The following is a 19,511-nucleotide window of genomic DNA, read 5'->3' on the forward strand; positions in this document are numbered from 1 at the left end:
ATTATTACTACATCTTACATGTGTTTTTATGCCTTGCAAACATAAACATTTGGTTTTCTGTGCATAAACTGAGCATTGCAATTTGTTAATTTACATATGTCACCAAGGTAATTTTATCTTGCTGAATGGTAAGAATTACTTTATTTTTTATTTTATGTTGAACTGTCATAGAATTACATAATATCTTTTTTATTTTTTTTATTTTATACTGTGCATTATTAAAAAATATATTATGATTTAATCATCAATCAAATATTTAACAATCAAAATCATATTTGTGGTGAAAATTTTGGCAGGGCAAGTAAAAATATAGCCCATCCACGCAGAAAAAAAATCTTTATTTTCGAGCCCTGAATTCTGTTTAACAACTTAAAAAGACTTTTAGACTCACTCCGACATGATAATACCTTGGTTTATGATTCATATGATGACAAATATTCAAAATTCAAAAGACTACGTGTAATCAAAATTAATCATCAGGTTTGAGTTGCCATAAGTTTTTTGGTTGCCAGGTGCATTCAAACATCTATTGACAAACCAAGAATATTTTGTACATGTGGGTCGTAGTGTAGGAAAACTCTTCTCATGTGCCACTTCCCTGTGCAGCACAAATGTTTCTCATGCTTGAGGAAGGAAGAAAGGCTGCATAAGCTTGATGATATACCAGAAAGAGAGACAGAGAAACAGACAGAGCTTCTTTATTAATTCATAACACTCTACATTAAGGCTATTCAACTTCATCGACAAATGGGCCACATGGAAAGCATTTTCGGGGTATGCAGGCCAAGCCAGGATATTTTGTTATCGAAAAGCTTCTATCTACAGATATTGTGTTATAGCAGGCCTATAGCCTAATATTTGTTTACTATATAAATAAAACATCCTCCCCAAATTTTCATTATTAATATTTCCACCTAGCAGAAAATTCTGAGGGGAAAAATACAGGTAAATTGAGACAAAAAAAAAAAAAACTTTGAAGCCAGGATATTTTGTTATCGAAAAGCTTCTATCTACAGATATTGTGTTATAGCAGGCCTATAGCCTAATATTTGTTTACTATATAAATAAAACATCCTCCCCAAATTTTCATTATTAATATTTCCACCTAGCAGAAAATTCTGAGGGGAAAAATACAGGTAAATTGAGACAAAAAAAAAAAAAAGTGCTTTCAAAATTGGTCCATTACAGAAAGAGTAAATCAGACGGATACTAAAACCTTTTGACTTTTCAAATTTCTCAACCAAATTAATGAATAGAACTTTTCTGTTGCTCCGAACTCATGCTTGTCAGTCGTCCATGATTTTACGTCTTTAATCTTCCCCTTCCATTAAAAAGATGGATAATGATTATTTGTAGCACAACCTCTAAGCATCTAAAAACGCGGCGCACATGCATGAGACACTGTAAAAACATCTAGACAGGGCACGAAGTCTGTTTAGTGTAAGTTTGCATAGGAAAACAACTGAAAAACAGCATGAAAGGACACAAAACGCGTTTGATGTAAACAGCCCCCTAGACAACTGACAACCTCACACAGGCCACTGAAAATTTCAAATGGGCCGCCAGTTGAATAGGCCTGCTCTACATATTCAATGAAGTCCTAAAATCACAGAAACATTCAATATTTCCATTTTACGTTGCGTGGATACATAACAGCTTTACTACATTAAATACACACATAGAACAGTCAAATTTTAGCATATATAAAGTGAAGAATGAACTTGGGATTGGGTTACATTATCATGGTGTGTGCAAACGCTTAGCATGCTTTGTTAAGCCAAGGAGAATCCCCACTCAGCTATGCTTTTCCACGGCCGCTTTCCGTCTCCGTCTCTCTCTGGCCTCCTCCTTTCTTAAAGGTGGGTGTATGAAATATTAATGCTGCAGTACAACTGGCTGCAGAAGAGAGGCCTCTATCTATGTGTGAGTGTGTGTGTGTATTTGTGTGTATTAGAGAGACAGCCGGCTAACTCTGGCATTGCTGCTGTTCTAGAGACACCCGATCTCTACAAAGCTCCCCAACCTGCTAGGGCCTTCACTGCCACTGCTACTGCAGATAATTTTAGATTAAATACTCTAAAACACTGATCCAATATCAGCATTTTCTTAATATTGTGACATTTAAAGAAACAGTTCACCCAGAAATGAAAATAAAATTTTTACCAATCCTGCGTAGACATGTTGGAGGAAGAATCACCATTGGCTAGTTCATTTTGTTTTACACGCCAGACTTTTGATGACATGTAAGAGTAATGTAACTGTAAACTAAAAAATATATTAAGCAAATCGAGAAGAGGGCATCTTCACATATCTATAGTATTCATATATATGACTTCACACAAATATTATGATGGATTTTACATTTTATTTTATATTTCACTTTACATACTTTTAATCATATTTTAGCTTTTTAAAAATGTCACTTTTGTTTTAACACAAACATTTATTACACTTACTACATTACTACATTTAGTTGAGTGTTTTTATATGCACTTGTGTGATTTACATTGAGTTTACATTGATATGTACACCGATCAGCCACAACATTAAAACCACCTGCCTAATATTGTGTAGGTTCCTCTCGTGCCGCCAAAACAGCGCCAACCCGCATCTCAGAATAACATTGAGATGATATCTGAGTTACCGTAGCATCTATGCTAATATTTTTTTTTTTTTTTTGTTTCCATGTCTCAACCTTGGCATTCATATCCCGAGGTTACCAGAACCAGCCAGATCCAGCTCTGTTCCTGCTTGGTGTTGGACTCCACTGCTACGTGTTGTTGAAAGATAATGACAAACTACAGCCGGTGCCAGCCAGACATCACTTCAGTCTTTTTACTTCAGAGGATTAACTGATGCCAACTCCAACTGTAAGAAATGGGATACTTCATATACCACTGCCTAAACCTTGGATTTAGGATGGACTGCACTGAACCTCACCGAAATGACCTGCAGGTTGAACTGCGATGCACCTCATTAATCTCTGCCTGTATCACCTTTGTCTGCTGATGGACTACACTCTTGAAATGGAATACACAGACTATCATTTAATTGCCAACAAAAGCCTTCGTCAGCCAACTAACAAAGGACAATGCATCTATGTGAACTTCTGCAGTTAATCCAGGATTAACTTCAAAGACATTAGTCATTAATCTTACAGTTCATAAAAAATCTTTTTTTTTAAACACTGGACCTTAACACTTACTTTGTTTACTAATCTTAAACCATGACTTGCACTGCACATAAATAACTAATATTGGCATTATATTCATGTTGTTTAGCTAGAGGGGAACTGGCCCCCACAGTGAGTCTGGTTTATCCCAAGGTTTATTTTCTCCATTAACCAACATCTTTTGGAGTTTTGCGTTCCTTGCCACATTCGCCTTCAGCTTGCTCACTGGGGTTCTAAATACAATTATTATTTAATTTCTATACACAATTTACAATCATATTTAATCAAACTACACAATGATCACTCTCATACTTTATAGATATTACAGGTTCATTTTTTGTTAATGCATGATTTCCTGTAAAGCTGCTTTGAAACGATGTGTGTTGTGAAAAGCACTATACAAATAAAAATGACTTGACTTGACTACCATAGACTTTGTCAGTTCGAACTATTCTGGCCATTCTCCATTGACCTCTCTCATCAACAAGGCATTTCTGTGTACATAACTGCCGCTCACTGGATGTTTCGGAATAAATTCTAGAGACTGTTGTGTGTGAAAATCCCAGGAGATCAGCAGTTACAGAAATACTCAATCCAGCCCGTCTGGCACCAGCAAATCCACATGCCACAGTCCAAATCACTGAGATCACATTTTTTTCCCCATTCTGATGGTTGATGTGAACATTAACTGAAGCTCCTGAACCGTATCTGAATGATATTATGCACTGCACTACTGCCACATGATTGGCTGATTAGATAATCACATGGAGGATTGTTGGAGCCAGACGGGCTGGTATGAATACCAGTCTCTAGAATTTACTCCAAATGGTGGAAAAAACAAAACATATCCAGTAAGGGGCAGTTCTGTGGATGGAAATGCCTTGTTGATGAGAGAGGTCAATGGAGAATGGCCAGACTGAAATGACAAAGTCTACGGTAACTCAGATAACCGCTCTGTACAATTGTGGTGAGAAGAATAGCATCTCAGAATGTTATTCTGAGATGTGGGTTGGCGCTGTTTTGGCAGCACGAGGGGGACCTCCACAATATTAGGTACGTGGTTTTAATGTTGTGGCTGATCGGTGTGACAAGTGCTAAAATGGTACTTTCTCTTTAAAGGTGCACTCAATAATTTTTTCCACATTAAAAAAGTTTAACTCCTAAAGACATGAATTGTAATTTTGCAATATATGTGGGAAATCATGACCACTCTCATTAAAAGTATCCTTATAAAAGCCGTTTTAATCTACATGGAGAGGTTCCGCATATGGGGGCTGCCATGTTATGATCACATGACCAGCTGAATATTACTTGCTTAATCTCAGTAACTGTCCTGTTATTTGACACTTTCACTCACTGATTAAAGTAATCATGGCTGACTGTAAATATTAAATTTCTACAATGGCATCTGAAACTGAAAACTATTGATTTTAAATGTTGCTGCATCCAAGCCGTTAGGTGTCAGTGTAAGTCCAAGATGACACAAAGAAAAAAGTTACTGAGTGCACCTTTAAGAGAAGCGGCAGCACCGCGAGCAAATATTTACTGCTGAATTAGCGCAGCGCACATTAACGAGAGAGAAGTTGCAGTTGTTTTTACCTCATCCGTGCAATGTGTTATTAGAATGAATGTTTCTTTTTAGCTTTTTGATCACTAACTGAATGTAAATAACAGAAAGGATTTTAAAAGAGACATGAAATGAAAATGGGGTGCTACACTGTAAAAAATTGCTGTAAATTTACGGCCAAATTCCTACAGGAATCTACTGTGATTCTTAAATACAGTAGTTTGCTGTTAAAAATGTTGCATTCTGGGGGATCAAGAGCAGGCTCATTGTGAAGTGACTAGTTTTACAGTAAATAGCTGTTCTATGCAAGGCATTAAGGGAAAATTAACATTTAAAATCATGATATCATCTTGGTGAAAGTGAAACTGTGAAAGTGACATTTTGAAATGTATATTTTAATCCCCCCCCCATGCAAATTTTAGTTTGTGGCACATGGTTATCATCTCACATCAGCCTTCACTTGTCTGTCTAATGAGAAGTCAAATAAAAAAAAAATCAACCTTAGAAGCAATGTACATATTAAATGTACAATTTTGCCAGGATTGAACAGTGTATTTTTTTATGAAAAAATAAAAAATAAACAACAATCTGTACACAGTAAAATAACAGTATAACACTGTATTGTGGGTTATAATGGTGAAATACCCATAAGCCTTTGTGCTTGAATAAGTATTTGTGCTTTGGCAATGCATTGGAGCTACAAAAAAATTTATAATAATAATAATAATAAAAATAAATAAAAAAACACATACAAAATTATTTATTCAGACTTAATAGAAGTCTCAGTTTAATTAGTGTTGTTATCAATAGTTGTGTTTTGATTGAAGTCACCATTATGGTGATTAGTGATCTCTTGAGCTGGTACCTTGGATCTTCTTTATTATTATATTATGTTCTTCCAGCCAGTCAATTTATGTTTAAGTAAAACACAAGTTATTGCACTTGTCAGACTGAATATCTGATCCTACCTTGCAAATGGCACTATATGTGGCAATAGTGATGCATTACACATAAAAACATAAAAGCAAAAACAATAAAGGATATTTCAGCAAAATGATATTGGCAAATTGAGCGTTTGATGAACTTATAGGATGACTCGAGTTGTTATGAAGACACATAGATATCAACTCTCGGCATACAAAACGCAACAGTGGTGACAATTAACAAACATACATAAGTAAGAGCTGAACATTAAAATCCAAGTAACTTAGACTACAACAAAAACAACGTCAAAATTAACCAGTAAATAGTAAACAATCGAAGTAATTTCTTCATGCCGCAGTGCATGCTGTGAACATAGCTGTTCATTTCAATAACAGTAGATAGTATGTAATTTGCCTGCTATTTGCTGCTAAATTACAGTTGTATACTGTAGCTGTAAAAACAGTATCTAGCTGTTAATTTCAGCAACAGCAAGACACCATTAATTTTACAGTAACATGCTGGCAACCCTGCTGCCAGTTCTTTACTGTTTTTTGACGAGAGTGTAGGATCTTGTCCTTGGATACACAATACACAGAGTGAGCCAAAAGGAAACACTTACTTGCATAATAAGTATTGAATTTCATGTACAAATATTTGTATTGTACTGTACATGTTCTCAAATCGACAAGTTTTCGAGTTTTGCAACACTTTTTACCTTCCAACAGACGTCAAACAGGCATGTTACACTGCTCTGTAGCCATGCTGTAAAACCGAGGATGTTGTGAAAACAGTCAGTGGAAATGTTTAACCAAAATCAGAGTTGACTGTTAAATGCAATGTAAATGAAATTTCGGCGCATATGCAAGTGATTTACTCGTAATGTAGAGGGCTGTTTACACACCCTCATGTCTATCCAAACATGTATGACTTTCTTTTGTGGAATACAAAAGGAGATGTTAGGCAGAATGTACGGTACAGCCTCAGTCCCCATTCACTTAGATTGTATGGAAAAAGAGCAGCGTCAACATTCTTTAAAACTGTGTTCCACAGAAACAAAGTCATTTGGGTTTGGAATGACATGAGGGTGAGCAAATGAAAACAACATTTTTATTTTCGAGTGAACTAGGCTAATGGCATTAGAGAAGTAGTCACAGATCTCAGGTTAGAGAATTATCTGTATCTTGCTCTACCTGCCAATGTCACATCTGCATATTCTTATCAAATGTCTAAATGTCTAAATAGGTCTAAATATCTGAATTCAGAGCTCTTCCAAGACTTTCAAAAGTCTACGAGACTTTTCAGTCTTGACTGAATCTGAGTGGGACTGACACAAAAAGTGTGAGAAGTTAGTATCAGTTAGCAGTAGATATAAAGACAAAAATACCTGTATTAAACTTTTGTAAAATCAGGATAATCAACTAATCAAGAAATGTCTGTTGCTGATCAAGCTACAGTATGCTAACATCATATAACACAGCAATACAATACAGCAACACAAAATTGTTCATGGTGCAGGCCACAGGTTACACCTTAAGTAAAGTCTTGACACATCTCTCTGGAGGTTTAGCATTCATAAAACACCTAGGTTATCAGTGTGCCTGATGCTTCAGAGTTCAATACAGTGAATGTGCTTCCTGCACAGTATAATGAAAAGCAGGTCACTGCCCCAGGCACTGGCAGTTCATTTACACAGGATTCAATGCAATTGCATTCGAGCAATTCTGTAACACTGATCCTATGATTTATAGCATATTAAAACATTACAGACTGGCAGAGAATGTAACTGTTTTAAGGCTTTAAGTATTTCATTGGAAACAGCCTGGGTCTAAGCCCACAGGGACTGGCACTGCAAAACCCTGACTGATAGGGGAACGTTATCCCTATGCTTATTACACAGGGTATTGTGATATAGGCAAATCATATGAACAGCAATAGAGCAGTTTTGGAAGCTTTTAAAAATAATGCCTGTAAAAAACCTTAATAAGGTTTATGAGCTGAGGTTATGATCTTTCATTGGGAAAGGGAAACTAGTTGGTGGGTGATTTGGACGTCTGCACTTCATGTGTGATTAAATACAAATGAAGGTTAAAACTGATTTTTAAAGTTTGACTGCTTAATACATTATAGCAACATAACGGGCTGGATGGGGAATGTTTTAATTGGTCAAAAGTGACCTTTAATGAAGTGATGAGTCTGAAATCCCAGCTCTCTGAACGAACACAGAACTGTGCACGGCACACAAACTAATCTGGATTATCAACTAAATTAGATGAGTCTCTAATCTGCCATTGCCAACTCTAGCTTTAACCAACTGATTCTGGACCGGTGGGAAACCGTAGCATGCTTCCTAAATGTTCACTTCTTCTTTGGACCTATTTCATAAAAACATAATGTTTGAGAAATATACAAGACAGTTATTTGAGTCTGCTGCAGCATCCATGTAAACAAATATTACTTGGGTATAGTCATATAATTATTGCGATAATCATGGCCTATTTCATCCGTATTCGCAGTCTTCCCAGCAAACATAGAATTAACATTCCCTGAACGTTGGTGTAAGCTTCCCGTTTGGTTATTTTGGGGAACAAATTCCTAACATTCAAGGAATGTTCTTTCTAGGTTTTTTTTTTTTTTATAACCATAAACTAATGTTCCCAGAACATTCTGGGAACCTACAATTTTTAACACTGGGTTCATTTTATTTTATCCACCAGAAAAGGAAAAAAAAAAAAAAAAAAAAAAACATTTTGGAAGCCAGTGGTAGCTACATTGAGAAAACTCTTCAGCCCGTTAATTGACAGACATTTAGCAGCAGCACCTTCAAGTCTCAACGGGCTCAAAATACAGTTATAATGACACCAAAGCATGCATTGCTTTATCTGGTAGATTTTAGAACTACCAACACGCAACGATCATAAGTAGATAATACCAATACTCTGACAGATTGTGTTTAGAGATTTTTCAAGTTTTGTTGATGTAGTAGCAATATTTACAAAGAGGTAAACACTGGGATCAACACATGCACGTCCGCACGCTTGCTTGCAGGGGCAACCCATCTTACTTTCTGACCCACATCAAAGCACAAGACTCAGGGGCAGTTTACACCGAACGCGTATTTGCGTCTGTCCGCATTCTTTTAAAAAATGTTTTTCCTATGTAAATATACACAAGATGGACGTCTTTGACAGATGCGCTGCGTCTCGCGCAGGAGCGCTGCGTTTTATGACGCCGTGTCAAATTAAAAAAACTTTAACAGTTAAAAACGCGTCTCGGGACACCTGCGTTCTGTTGCATTCGTGGCGCTCCGGCTAGCTTTTTTAGCGCAAGAACGCGTTCGGTCTGAACAGCCCCTTATGTTGGTAATTTAAACGTCTACTCACCCTTCTTGAAGGACTTGTACGATCAGGTTAAAAGTGTCAATCACTGACTGCTCAACGGAATTATTCTATAATGCGTTACATTGTATCAGTGCATTCGGCATGCCTTGGTTGTCGACATGAATTCACATGGCACTTTTTGAACGTCCCGTGCCTCATCAGACCGAGAAAAAGTCAACAGTTGCACAAATGAGAGTCAGAGTTCTTAAGTGTCCCTAAAAGTATTGGGTAGGTTGTTTTCGGTGACACTGCGTGTTAGTAAGTCGCTATTACAAGACATTGAATTTGAATAATAGGTCGCACTCTGAGTCGAGGTTGAATCTCAGTTGTATGCCCCGCCCTCTTCTCGCAGAATAAACCAATAAAAATGCATAAAATGCTGCTGTATAAACGGAGGTGGGAGCCAGCTACAAATGGGCAGGACAACTCCAAGTGGGCTGTACATACGGGTGAACACGTCAGATAGGTTGAAGTAGTTTATTCCCACTCGGAAATGGTCCGATTTGATCTCCGGCTGTAAAGCAAGCTTGCTTTATATTACATAAATTAACCCTTAAAGGGATAGTTCACCCAAAAATGAATTCTCTCATCATTTACTCACCCTAATGCCATCCCAGGTGTGTATGACTTTCTTTCTTCTGCAGAACACGAATGAAGGTTTTTAGAAGAATATCTCAGCTCTGTAGGTTCTACAGAGTTTAAATATTATTCTAAAAATCTTTGTGAATATAAGTAATTTAGAAAATTATAAAATAATATTTTGATGTTTTATTTTTCATATATCAAAGAGATCATGCAAAAGATCAGGACAAATCTAGAATAGGATTCATTACTTTCACACTGACATTTCATGAGACGCAGCTGGCTGTCAGAAACATATTGAGCTACACATAACACATAAGATACACAAGTATTTTCTCAGGCACTTATTGAGTCTAAATAGATGCACAGCTTATATAATTTCAGTAGTACACCCAAATGACAATAGTCATATCATACTGTTCATGTGTTACACTTGCTATAGTTTACTTCCATGTTGTTTCTTCATCAAATAGCCATGTAAAATATAAATCAAGTCAATCACTGAAACAACAGCGCCACCTTGGGTAAGAAATAACATGTATTGTATGTGTACATGCGTATGGGATACTGATAATTCACAACTGTTGCACAGAAAACCAACATGATATAGGATTTATTTGTATAAAAATAGTACTAATTTATCTTGTAATAAACAAAGAAATATAAATCCTATGATAGTAAACTTATATTGATATTAAATGATCATTACAAAAATATATCATTTATGGAAGTGCAAAAAAAAAACAAAAAAAAAACACTCTTACATACTTAGGGTCTCTAATGACCCTATACACTTTTGGTACTTAAACCATTACAATTATTTTGTGTGAGAAGTTGAGGAATATTAAAGAGGTGTGGGCACAACTCCAAAAAATGGATGAGGTACAGGTGTTGAAATGAGGTCCTGGACTCCTGGGTCTCTAAAGATCCGAGGTATGCATTTAAAGGTTGAACATTTGAGCTCTTGAAGGATCACATTTGTGTAAAAAGCTCTTGGTTTTCACTGTGTATGTGAAGTGTTACATGATTTAAAGTGTCAGTGATTGTTTTCATTGACGGAGCTTACTCCGTACTTTTTTAGCGCTCTGAACATGTTTGGATTTTTGTAAATCCTTTAAGATTGCACTGTAACCCCTATATTTATTTCCCTACTTGTCTTTAAAACATGTTTATTTACAGCTATAGTACTGCTCTGCTATTCCTAGAGTACAAATAACCTGATGAATGTTTATTGCAGATATGTGTAAATATGGAATATTATATATTATTCTTTATATATTTTGTGTCCATGTACTGCAGAGGGTGACACAATGGCTCAGTGGTAGCACTGTCGCCTCACAGCAAGAAGGTCCCTGGTTTGAGTCCTGACTCACCCAGGGCCTTTCTGTGTGGAGTTTGCATGTTCTTCCTGTGCTTGCTTTGGTTTCCCCCACAGTCCAAAAACATGCAGGTCAAGTGAATTGGAAACTCTAAATTGCCTGTAGGTGAGAGTGTGAATGTGTGTGTTAGCCCTGTGATGGAGTGGCCACCTGTCCAGGGTGTTTCCCTACCTTTGGCCCGAGACAGCTGGGATAGGCTCCAGCACTACCCGCGACCCTACATAGGACAAGTGGCTATAGAAGAAGGATGGATGGAGTATGTACTGCACATTGGAAGGAGGTGTGTGAACCTACTTTTAGAAAATGTATTACTATATGCACTTTTAAATATATATTATAGTTTTATTTTAGCTTACTAATCTTATTATTTTGGTGCCTCTGTGACTGTTAATGTTCTTAGACAGCCAAATAATTGTATGCCCATGATAAAGACAAATAATAATAATAAGACTGCTTGCCTTTTTGTACATAGATAAGATTATGGCATTATGACATCATAAATGATAGAGGTTGCTTAAAACAGTGTTTTATAAAAAGTTGTAATTATTATTTATACATCATATGTATGGGAAAACCCCCCTTCTGTACTCCTTTCTCATAATAGCATGAGAGATTGACTGGCATGAGCAGACATTGACAGGAATGTAAATAAGTACTTTTCTTTTCGGCACCAAGGTGTAAGCACAGTTTTTCCATTGTTAGGGTCAGAGCTAGTTAATACATAAATTAAAATTCCCATTATTTACCCTCATATCACTCCAAACCTGATTGACATTAGACTCTACTCAACATTGGCATGGAACTTCATTGGAAATACACATCAGAAACTACTCTGTCAATAGGCCCTATGTGACTCAACGATTGGTGTTTGGTCACTACAGCTGTTTTTTTTTTTTGTTTTTTTGTTGTTGTTGTTTTTCACAGAATCATAGATATCAGTTATCATATGGTTTCAGAAGACTTAGGATATAACACACAAGTTGGATGGACTACTTTATGGTCCTTGCTTGTGTTTTTTGTTTTAATCCTTTGTGTGAACCATTATCTAGGTGGTTGTTTGATCTCTCTCTCTCTCTCTCTCTCTTTCAGACTACAGACAATCTTAAACACCTTTAAAGGTGCACTCAGTAACTTGTCTTTGTGTCATCTTGGACTTACACTGACACCTAACAGCTTGGCAGCATCATTTAAAATCAATAGTTTTCAGTTTCAGATGCCATTGTTGAGAATTAGCATCCATGATTACTTTAATCAATGAGTGAACGTGTCAAATAACAGGACAGTTACTGAGATTAAGTGAGTAGTGTTCGGCTGGTCATGTGATCATAACATGGCAGCCCCCATATGCGGACCCTCTCCATGTAGATTAAAACGGCTTTTATAAGGATACTTTTAATGTGAGTGGTCATGATTTCTACATATATTGCAAAATTACAATTCATGTCTTTAGGAGTTAAACTTTTTTAATGAAGAAAAAATTACTGAGTGCACCTTTAATGCAGTCATCCACATATGGGTAGAAATTACAAAAACATGGCTGAACACAACAATTATCTGGCATCCATATTAAATAAGCATACTAAATTACTAGAAATGAACTAGAGGTCTGAGCATGAAACATGTATCCAGCCATCTGTGATAATGTTGCTTAACAATTGTGCACATTACCTTGTCAAAGACTTACCTTCTTGCATTACATACAAAAGGAGATTTTAGACAAAATAGTACTAAGGTCTGACAGCCTCAGACTCACCATGCACTTTTAATGTACTGAACTTTACGCAATGAAAGTGAATGGCAACTGCAGATAACATACTGTCTCACATCTCCTATTATGTTTCATGGAATACAGAAAAACATACAGGTTTGGAACAACATAAGAGTGACTAAAGAATTATAGAATTTTCATTTATGGGTGAACTATACCTTTAAAACTTAACACCGGTGGTTAAATGGTGGTCAAGTTTCCCTTCCCACTCCACATATTGTATGTACTTACTAAGTAATAATAAGACCATCATGGTGCACGTTAATGCCTCTATGTTTGCTTAAGATTTTCAGTTTTATTCTTAAATATAAAAATATAATCAACAATTGATACAATTTCTTGATAACAATGCACCTATGTATAATTCACCATGCCACTTTAGATTTCTCAAACGTGGATTTAACATAGTAGCCTAGCTACAAATCACAAAGGCTTACACATTTATGTCAAAAATTAAAATAACTTGTTAAATAAATATGTTAAAGTCGTATAGAAAGATAACATATTCAACAATTTACATTAAGTCCTTGATTTCGTTTGCTACCATCACTGCTCACGTACGTTATAGAAGATCTCCCCGCCTACGTGCTGCACAAGTCCCTCCCACTTGGAGGTGCCCGTCCACTTTTGGATAAGCCCCTCCTGCTTGTAGGTGATTGACATGTTATTTAAAGAGCCTGACTTCTTGCACACATTCTAGTAATGTGTTGTTTATCTAAAGCACGACGAAGTGTAAAATGACGGAGCAAAATGTGAGCTCAGAAGTCATCACATATCTGTATAAGAAACAGATATGCAAAGCTTTCACTTTGCAAAACGGATTTTTTTTTGTTTTTTTTTTTTTTTTTTTTTAAATAAAGCCTAAATGGTCGCTGCAATACTTTACTAGAAGCATCGAAGGTAAGTTTTAGAGAACTTACAGTCAAATGGCATGTATCTGAGTCAGACGTGTTCTCATGCAGAGTTCTCCAAGTGGTGGAACAGAAAAAAGGCAGCATGCTTTGGCAAGATGCCCACCGACAGCTTGGCTCAATCTTTTTGTTACAACTTAAATCTCTACTGCATAGCAGGAAATGGAGTGTTCAAAAAAGCCAGCCACTGCGGAAAATAGGCATTAACTTAAAAAGAAAAGGCCTTGGAAGGTCTGGCCTTGCAGAGAAAGTAAGAGAGATGTTTTCTCTTAATGTTTCTCCCATTGGCTTGTTTTTTAATTCACCAGCAAGGAAAATATTGAGTGTTGACTCTAATGTTTGACTAAATGGGACAACGGGCCAAGAAAACTGTGTGTGTGTTTGAGAGAGAGAGAGAGACTAAACTGATGTAGCATGTCTGATGGAATAAGTGCAGACAGTCATAAATCTTGGAGTCTGACATTTGATTTGTCAGGTTTTTGGGGTAAAGCTAGCTGTCCTGAGAGAATGGTCATCAGAACCTCCCTATCAGATTGCATAACCTCTTAAAAATCACAATCTTTATGTCTTCTTGGCACCACAGTAAATCACAATAATCAAGAATCACATGGCATAACCTTAGGAAGAGGAACATTACAAATCATTTTGCAGTGCATATTACATAATTCTGTGCATCACAAGTCGAATAAGCAATTATCAATTATGCCTGTTTAGTTTGCAATAACAATATTTTTCGTAAAGAAGTTCACCCAAAAATGAAAATTCTCTCATCATTTACTCACCCTTATGCCATCACAGACATGTATGACTTTCTTTTTTCAGCAGAACCCAAATGAAGATTTTTAGAAGAATATTTCAGCTCTGAAATGGGTGCAAAAATGTTGAAGCTCCAAAAGTCACATAGGTCAGCATAAAAGTCATCCATTTGACTCCAGTGGCTTCAGAAGCGATTTGATAGGTGTAGGTGAGAAACAGATCAATATTTTAGTCAATTGTTTACTATAAATTCTCCTCCCTGCTCAGTCAGTTTAATTTTCACTTTCATGTTCTTCTTCTTGTGTTTTTTGGTGATTCACATTCTTCATGCATATGCCCCCTACTGGGCAGGGAGAAGAATTTCTAGCAAAAGTGGACTTAAATATTAAATACCCATTCCTATCACATCACTTATGAAGATATGGATTTAACCTCTGGAGTATTATGGATTATTTTTATGCCGCATTTATGTGCTTTTTGGGGCTTAAAGTTTTTGGCATCCATTCACTTCCATTGTATTATTCCATCTACAGAGCTTAAATATACTTCTAAAATCTTAATTTGTGTTCTACAGAAGAAAGAAAGTCATACACATCTGGGATGGCATGGGGGTGAGTAAATGATGAGAGAATTTTCATTTTTGGGTGAACTATTCCTTTAAAAAGAAAAGGAAATTACTAGACAAAAGAATGCCATCTGGTGGTTACAAATATTATTGCATTCTTGAGGTATGAAAACTCTTTCTCTTTCATATATAGCCTATGCCTGCTATATTCCTGCTCCCTCATATACCTAGTTTTGGGCCACAATTAAATAATTTAGGAGCCATAGATGTACAATGGTGCAAAAGTCTAAACTAGAAGGTATGAGAATAAATAAATAAATGCAACAGCATTATAAATACTTATCCAGCTGATTTCCTACAGTATAAATATAGCTAATAATCACACTTTAAACATTACATATTAGGTAAGGCAATGCAAGTTTATTTATATAGCACATTTCATACACAATACAATTCAAAGTGCTTTACATAAAAATGGTAAAGAAAATACAAGATCAAATAAGTGTTTTAACCCATTAAGTAAAAGAAATAAGAATAAAAAGTAATACAATAAATTTAAAAAAGTAAATATTACTAAAATGAATAAAAAATAAAACATACAGAAATAAAATGATGCAGTTCAGTTAATAAATGCATAGCTAAACAGATGTGTTTTCAGTCTAAACTTGAATGTGGCTACTGTTGGAGCACACCTGACCTCTTCTGGAAGCTGGTTCCAGCTGTGGGTGGCATAATAGCTAAACACAGTCTCACCTTGTTTTGAATAAACCCTTGGAAATTCTAACTGACTTGATCCTAATGATCTGAGAGGTCTGTTAGGTTTATTTTCATAAATTTCTGCAATGTATTTATGTCTTAGGTCATTGAGTGATTTATAAATGAGCAATAGTACTTTAAATTAAATTCTAAATGTAACTGGAAGCCAGTGTAAAGACCTGAGGACTGGAGTAATATGTTCAGATTTTTTAGTTCAGGTGAGAATCATGGCAGCAGCATTCTGAATGAGCTGCAGGTGTCTAATGGTCTTTTTGGAAAGGTCAGACATTGTAGTAGTCCACCCTACTAGTGATAAATGCATGAACAAGTTTCTCTAAGTCTTGACTGGATACAAAACATCTAATTTTCGCTATATTTTTGAGATGATAGTAGGCTGATTTAGTTACTGAAACTACTGAAACTAAGGTCTGACTCCAAAATGACACCAAGATTCCTTTTTCTTTAGACCCTTGGAGTCAAGGTATGTGTTCACCTTGGGAATTTCACCTTTGTTGCCAAATACAATGACCTCTGTCTTGTCGTTGTTTAACTGGAGGACGTTTCGGCACATCCAACTGTTGATTTAATCAATGCACAGGCAAAGAGAGTCTATGGGGCTGTAGTCATTTGGCGATAGGTCTAGGAAAATCAGCTATGGTATGCAATTTGGTTCTTTTTCATAATTTGGCCTAGTGAGAGCATATACAGGTTGAACAGGAGCGGTGCAAGAATTGAGCCTTGTAGGACTCCACACGTCATGGATGTTCACTCAGATTCATAGTTGCCATATGTTCTATATTACTATAATAAGTCTCAGAACATACCTGAGATGTTTAGAAGCAGTATAGGTAAGATTTATTTTTAACATGTCTAATTACATAAATGGAAGCCATATATTGTTCGGAAGCCACATTAAAGCTATATTCCGTGTTCAGTACAAGTTAAGTTCATTCGACATCATTTGTGGCACAGTGGTTATCACAAAAAATAATTTCAACTTGTTCATCCTTTTCTTAAATAAAAAAAGCAAACATTGAGGTTACAGTGAGACACTTACAATGAAAGTGAATGGGGCAAATTTTTGGAGGGTTTAAAGGTAGAAATATGAAGCTTATAATTCTATAGAAGCACTCACATTTATTATTCTGTTAAAACTTTTAGCTGCAAAGTTGTTTAAATTGTCGTTTTTATGGTTGTTTTAGGGTTCACAGCGTTACATCATCATGACAATGAAGCTGTAAAATTGAATATAACTTTACACAGAAAAGATTAGTAAGCGCTAAAAATCATGTTATCACACATATTGTTTACGTCTTATTTCGCCTATACTTTTTAAAAAGTGAGTATTTCACCATTCACAGATTGGCCTCATTAACTGTCAGTCCCGGTTCTACGGGGGTGCTTGAGGGTGCTAAGCACCCTCAAATGAAACTTAGAGCACCCTCAATTGCAGACTAGGGCAAACTACTGCACGTGGGTCAATTTATAATTAACGTTTTTTATTAGATCTTTCATTTATCTGGCTTTTGGGCCTATCGCGCATCCATAAGCTTTTTATATGCTCAGGGTTGCCAGATAATAGATGCAACACCCCAATCAGAGATTTATACTTACACAAATTGGAAATATTTTGCCTTATGTCATACTTAATTTATGTAATCTGCAACCATACATGCGAGTGCACACACTTTCTCTCCGCAAAAAACAAACAAACAACAACTTAGCGCTCAGTAATGCACAGAGGGGACACGTGAGTAAAACCAAGTGAGAGAGGAAAATATTTGTTCTTTGTGTTATTTGTGAAATGCTGAAGTCCCTCACAACTGTATGTGAATGTTACTCTGGCAGTAATCATTTATCAGTGTCATGCAGTCTGTTTTATTCAGTTGTGTGCTGAATGGGGTGCCAAACAAGACCCACATCATGACCCATGAGCATGTAAACAGGTTTGTAACACTTCTTAGTGTAAGGAGGAGGCGAGAAGCAGATTTCCTGGTTCAGGTAGGCGTCTTTATTTTCCTCACACATGCACACTCTCAGGGCTTTACGTTGTTGGATAACACAGTCTTAAAAACATCCACAAACTAGCTTACAAAATACACTCTCAACTTTGTAATAGTAATAACTTTTGATTTCACAGTCCGTGCCCAGGCTCTCTCTCTCGTCTAACTGCTGTGTGGCTCTATTTATGCCGCTCTCCCCGTGCTCACTGAAATTAGAGACAGGTGTTAGACATAATTTAACTCAGGTGTAAGCGCCCTTACCGCTTTCTCTCTCTCCGGAGAGATGCTTGACCACGCCCCCGCTGCCACATATCCCCACCGCCCGACTCAGACCGGGGCGGCATCCGGCCTGCCTACCACTCCCCCCCGATTCCTGGAAAGGAAATCGGCGACAGCCATCTGCGCTCCAGGTCTGTGGGCCACCTTGAACTTAAACGGCTGAAGGGCTAGATACCAACGGGTGATTCGGGCATTGGTATCTTTCATGCAGTGGAGCCACTGGAGTGGGGCGTGATCGGAACAGAGTGTGAAGGCCCGCCCCAACAGGTAGTATCGGAGAGTGAGGACCGCCCACTTGATGGTAATACACTCCTTTTACTCTGTGCTGTACTTAGTTTCCCTCAACGAGAGTTTACGGCTAATGTACAGCACCGGGCGCTCCTCCCCCTCCACCACCTGTGAGAGCACGGCCCCCAGCCCCCTGTCTGAAGCATCTGTCTGTAAAACAAAAGGGAGAGAGAAGTCAGGTGAATGTAAAAGCGGCCCCCCGCAAAGTGCAGCTTTAACTTGCGTGAACGCCCGCTGACACTGCTCCGTCCATTGGACCGGGTCTGGAGCTCCCTTTTTAGTGAGATCAGTCAGCAGGCTGGTGACGTCCGAATAATTAGGTACGAACCTTCTATAATAGCCAGCCAGCCCCAGGAACTGGGGCAGGTTGCAATCGCTGCTGTCTTGTCAATTTGGGGACGTACCTGCCAGTGGCCCAAGTGGAACCCCAGATACCGTACCTCCACCCGTCCAATAACGCACTTCTTCAGATTCGCTGTGAGTCCCGCTCGGCGCAGCGATCTCAGAACCGCCCTCAGATGTTGCATGTGCCACTGCCAATCATTGCTGTAAATGATGATGTCATCTAAATAGGCAGCGGCGTATGCTGAATGCGGTCTGAGGATTCGGTCCATGAGACGCTGAAATGTAGCTGGGGCCCCAAATAAACCGAACGGAAGTGTCACAAATTGGTGTAATCCAAATGGTGTGGAGAAGGCGGTTTTCTCACGGGAAATTGGTGTCAAGGGGATCTGCCAATAACCCTTCGTCAAATCCAATGTCGAATAAAAATGAGCAGTGCCCAACCAATCGAGCAACTCATCAACGCGAGGCATTGGATATGCATCAAATTTAGACACCGCGTTGACTTTTCTATAATCCACACAGAATCGCACAGACCCGTGGCTCTTAGGCACTAGAACAACTGGGCTGGACCAATCGCTGTGGGACTCTTCTATTACCCCCATATCGTGCATTGCATCCAATTCTTCCCGAATGATTTTCTTCTTGTGTTCGGGTAATCGATAGGGGCGGCTACGTACCACGACCCCCGGCTCGGTCTCGATGTGGTGATGGATGAGGTTTGTACGCCCTGGTAGAGGAGAGAACACATCCGCAAACTCCTGTTGCAACCTAGCAACCTCCGTGAGTTGACTCGGTGAGAGGTGGTCTCCGCAAATGACCGGGGTGAACTGTTTATGTTT

At 37.6% G+C, this 19,511-nt stretch overlaps 1 protein-coding gene across 4 annotated transcripts in view; it reads right to left on the minus strand.

The window, feature by feature from the left end:
* Positions 1–19,511, minus strand: part of LOC127411817 (SERTA domain-containing protein 2-like) — a 346,503-nt gene that overhangs the window by 60,828 nt on the left and 266,164 nt on the right. The window contains exon 1 of one of the 4 annotated variants that reach the window (XM_051647619.1): positions 18,022–18,223. The exons of 2 other annotated variants lie outside the window; for them this stretch is intronic. In XM_051647619.1, coding sequence (XP_051503579.1) covers positions 18,022–18,104 — 83 coding nt within the window. In that variant the 5' untranslated portion in view covers positions 18,105–18,223. Of the gene's footprint in view, positions 1–9,043; positions 9,302–18,021; positions 18,224–19,511 lie in introns of those variants that run through there. One more of the 4 variants, XM_051647621.1, reaches the window with a different exon arrangement.

The sequence above is a fragment of the Myxocyprinus asiaticus genome, chromosome 21 (assembly GCF_019703515.2).
Source record: "Myxocyprinus asiaticus isolate MX2 ecotype Aquarium Trade chromosome 21, UBuf_Myxa_2, whole genome shotgun sequence".
Taxonomy (NCBI): Eukaryota; Metazoa; Chordata; class Actinopteri; order Cypriniformes; family Catostomidae; genus Myxocyprinus; species Myxocyprinus asiaticus.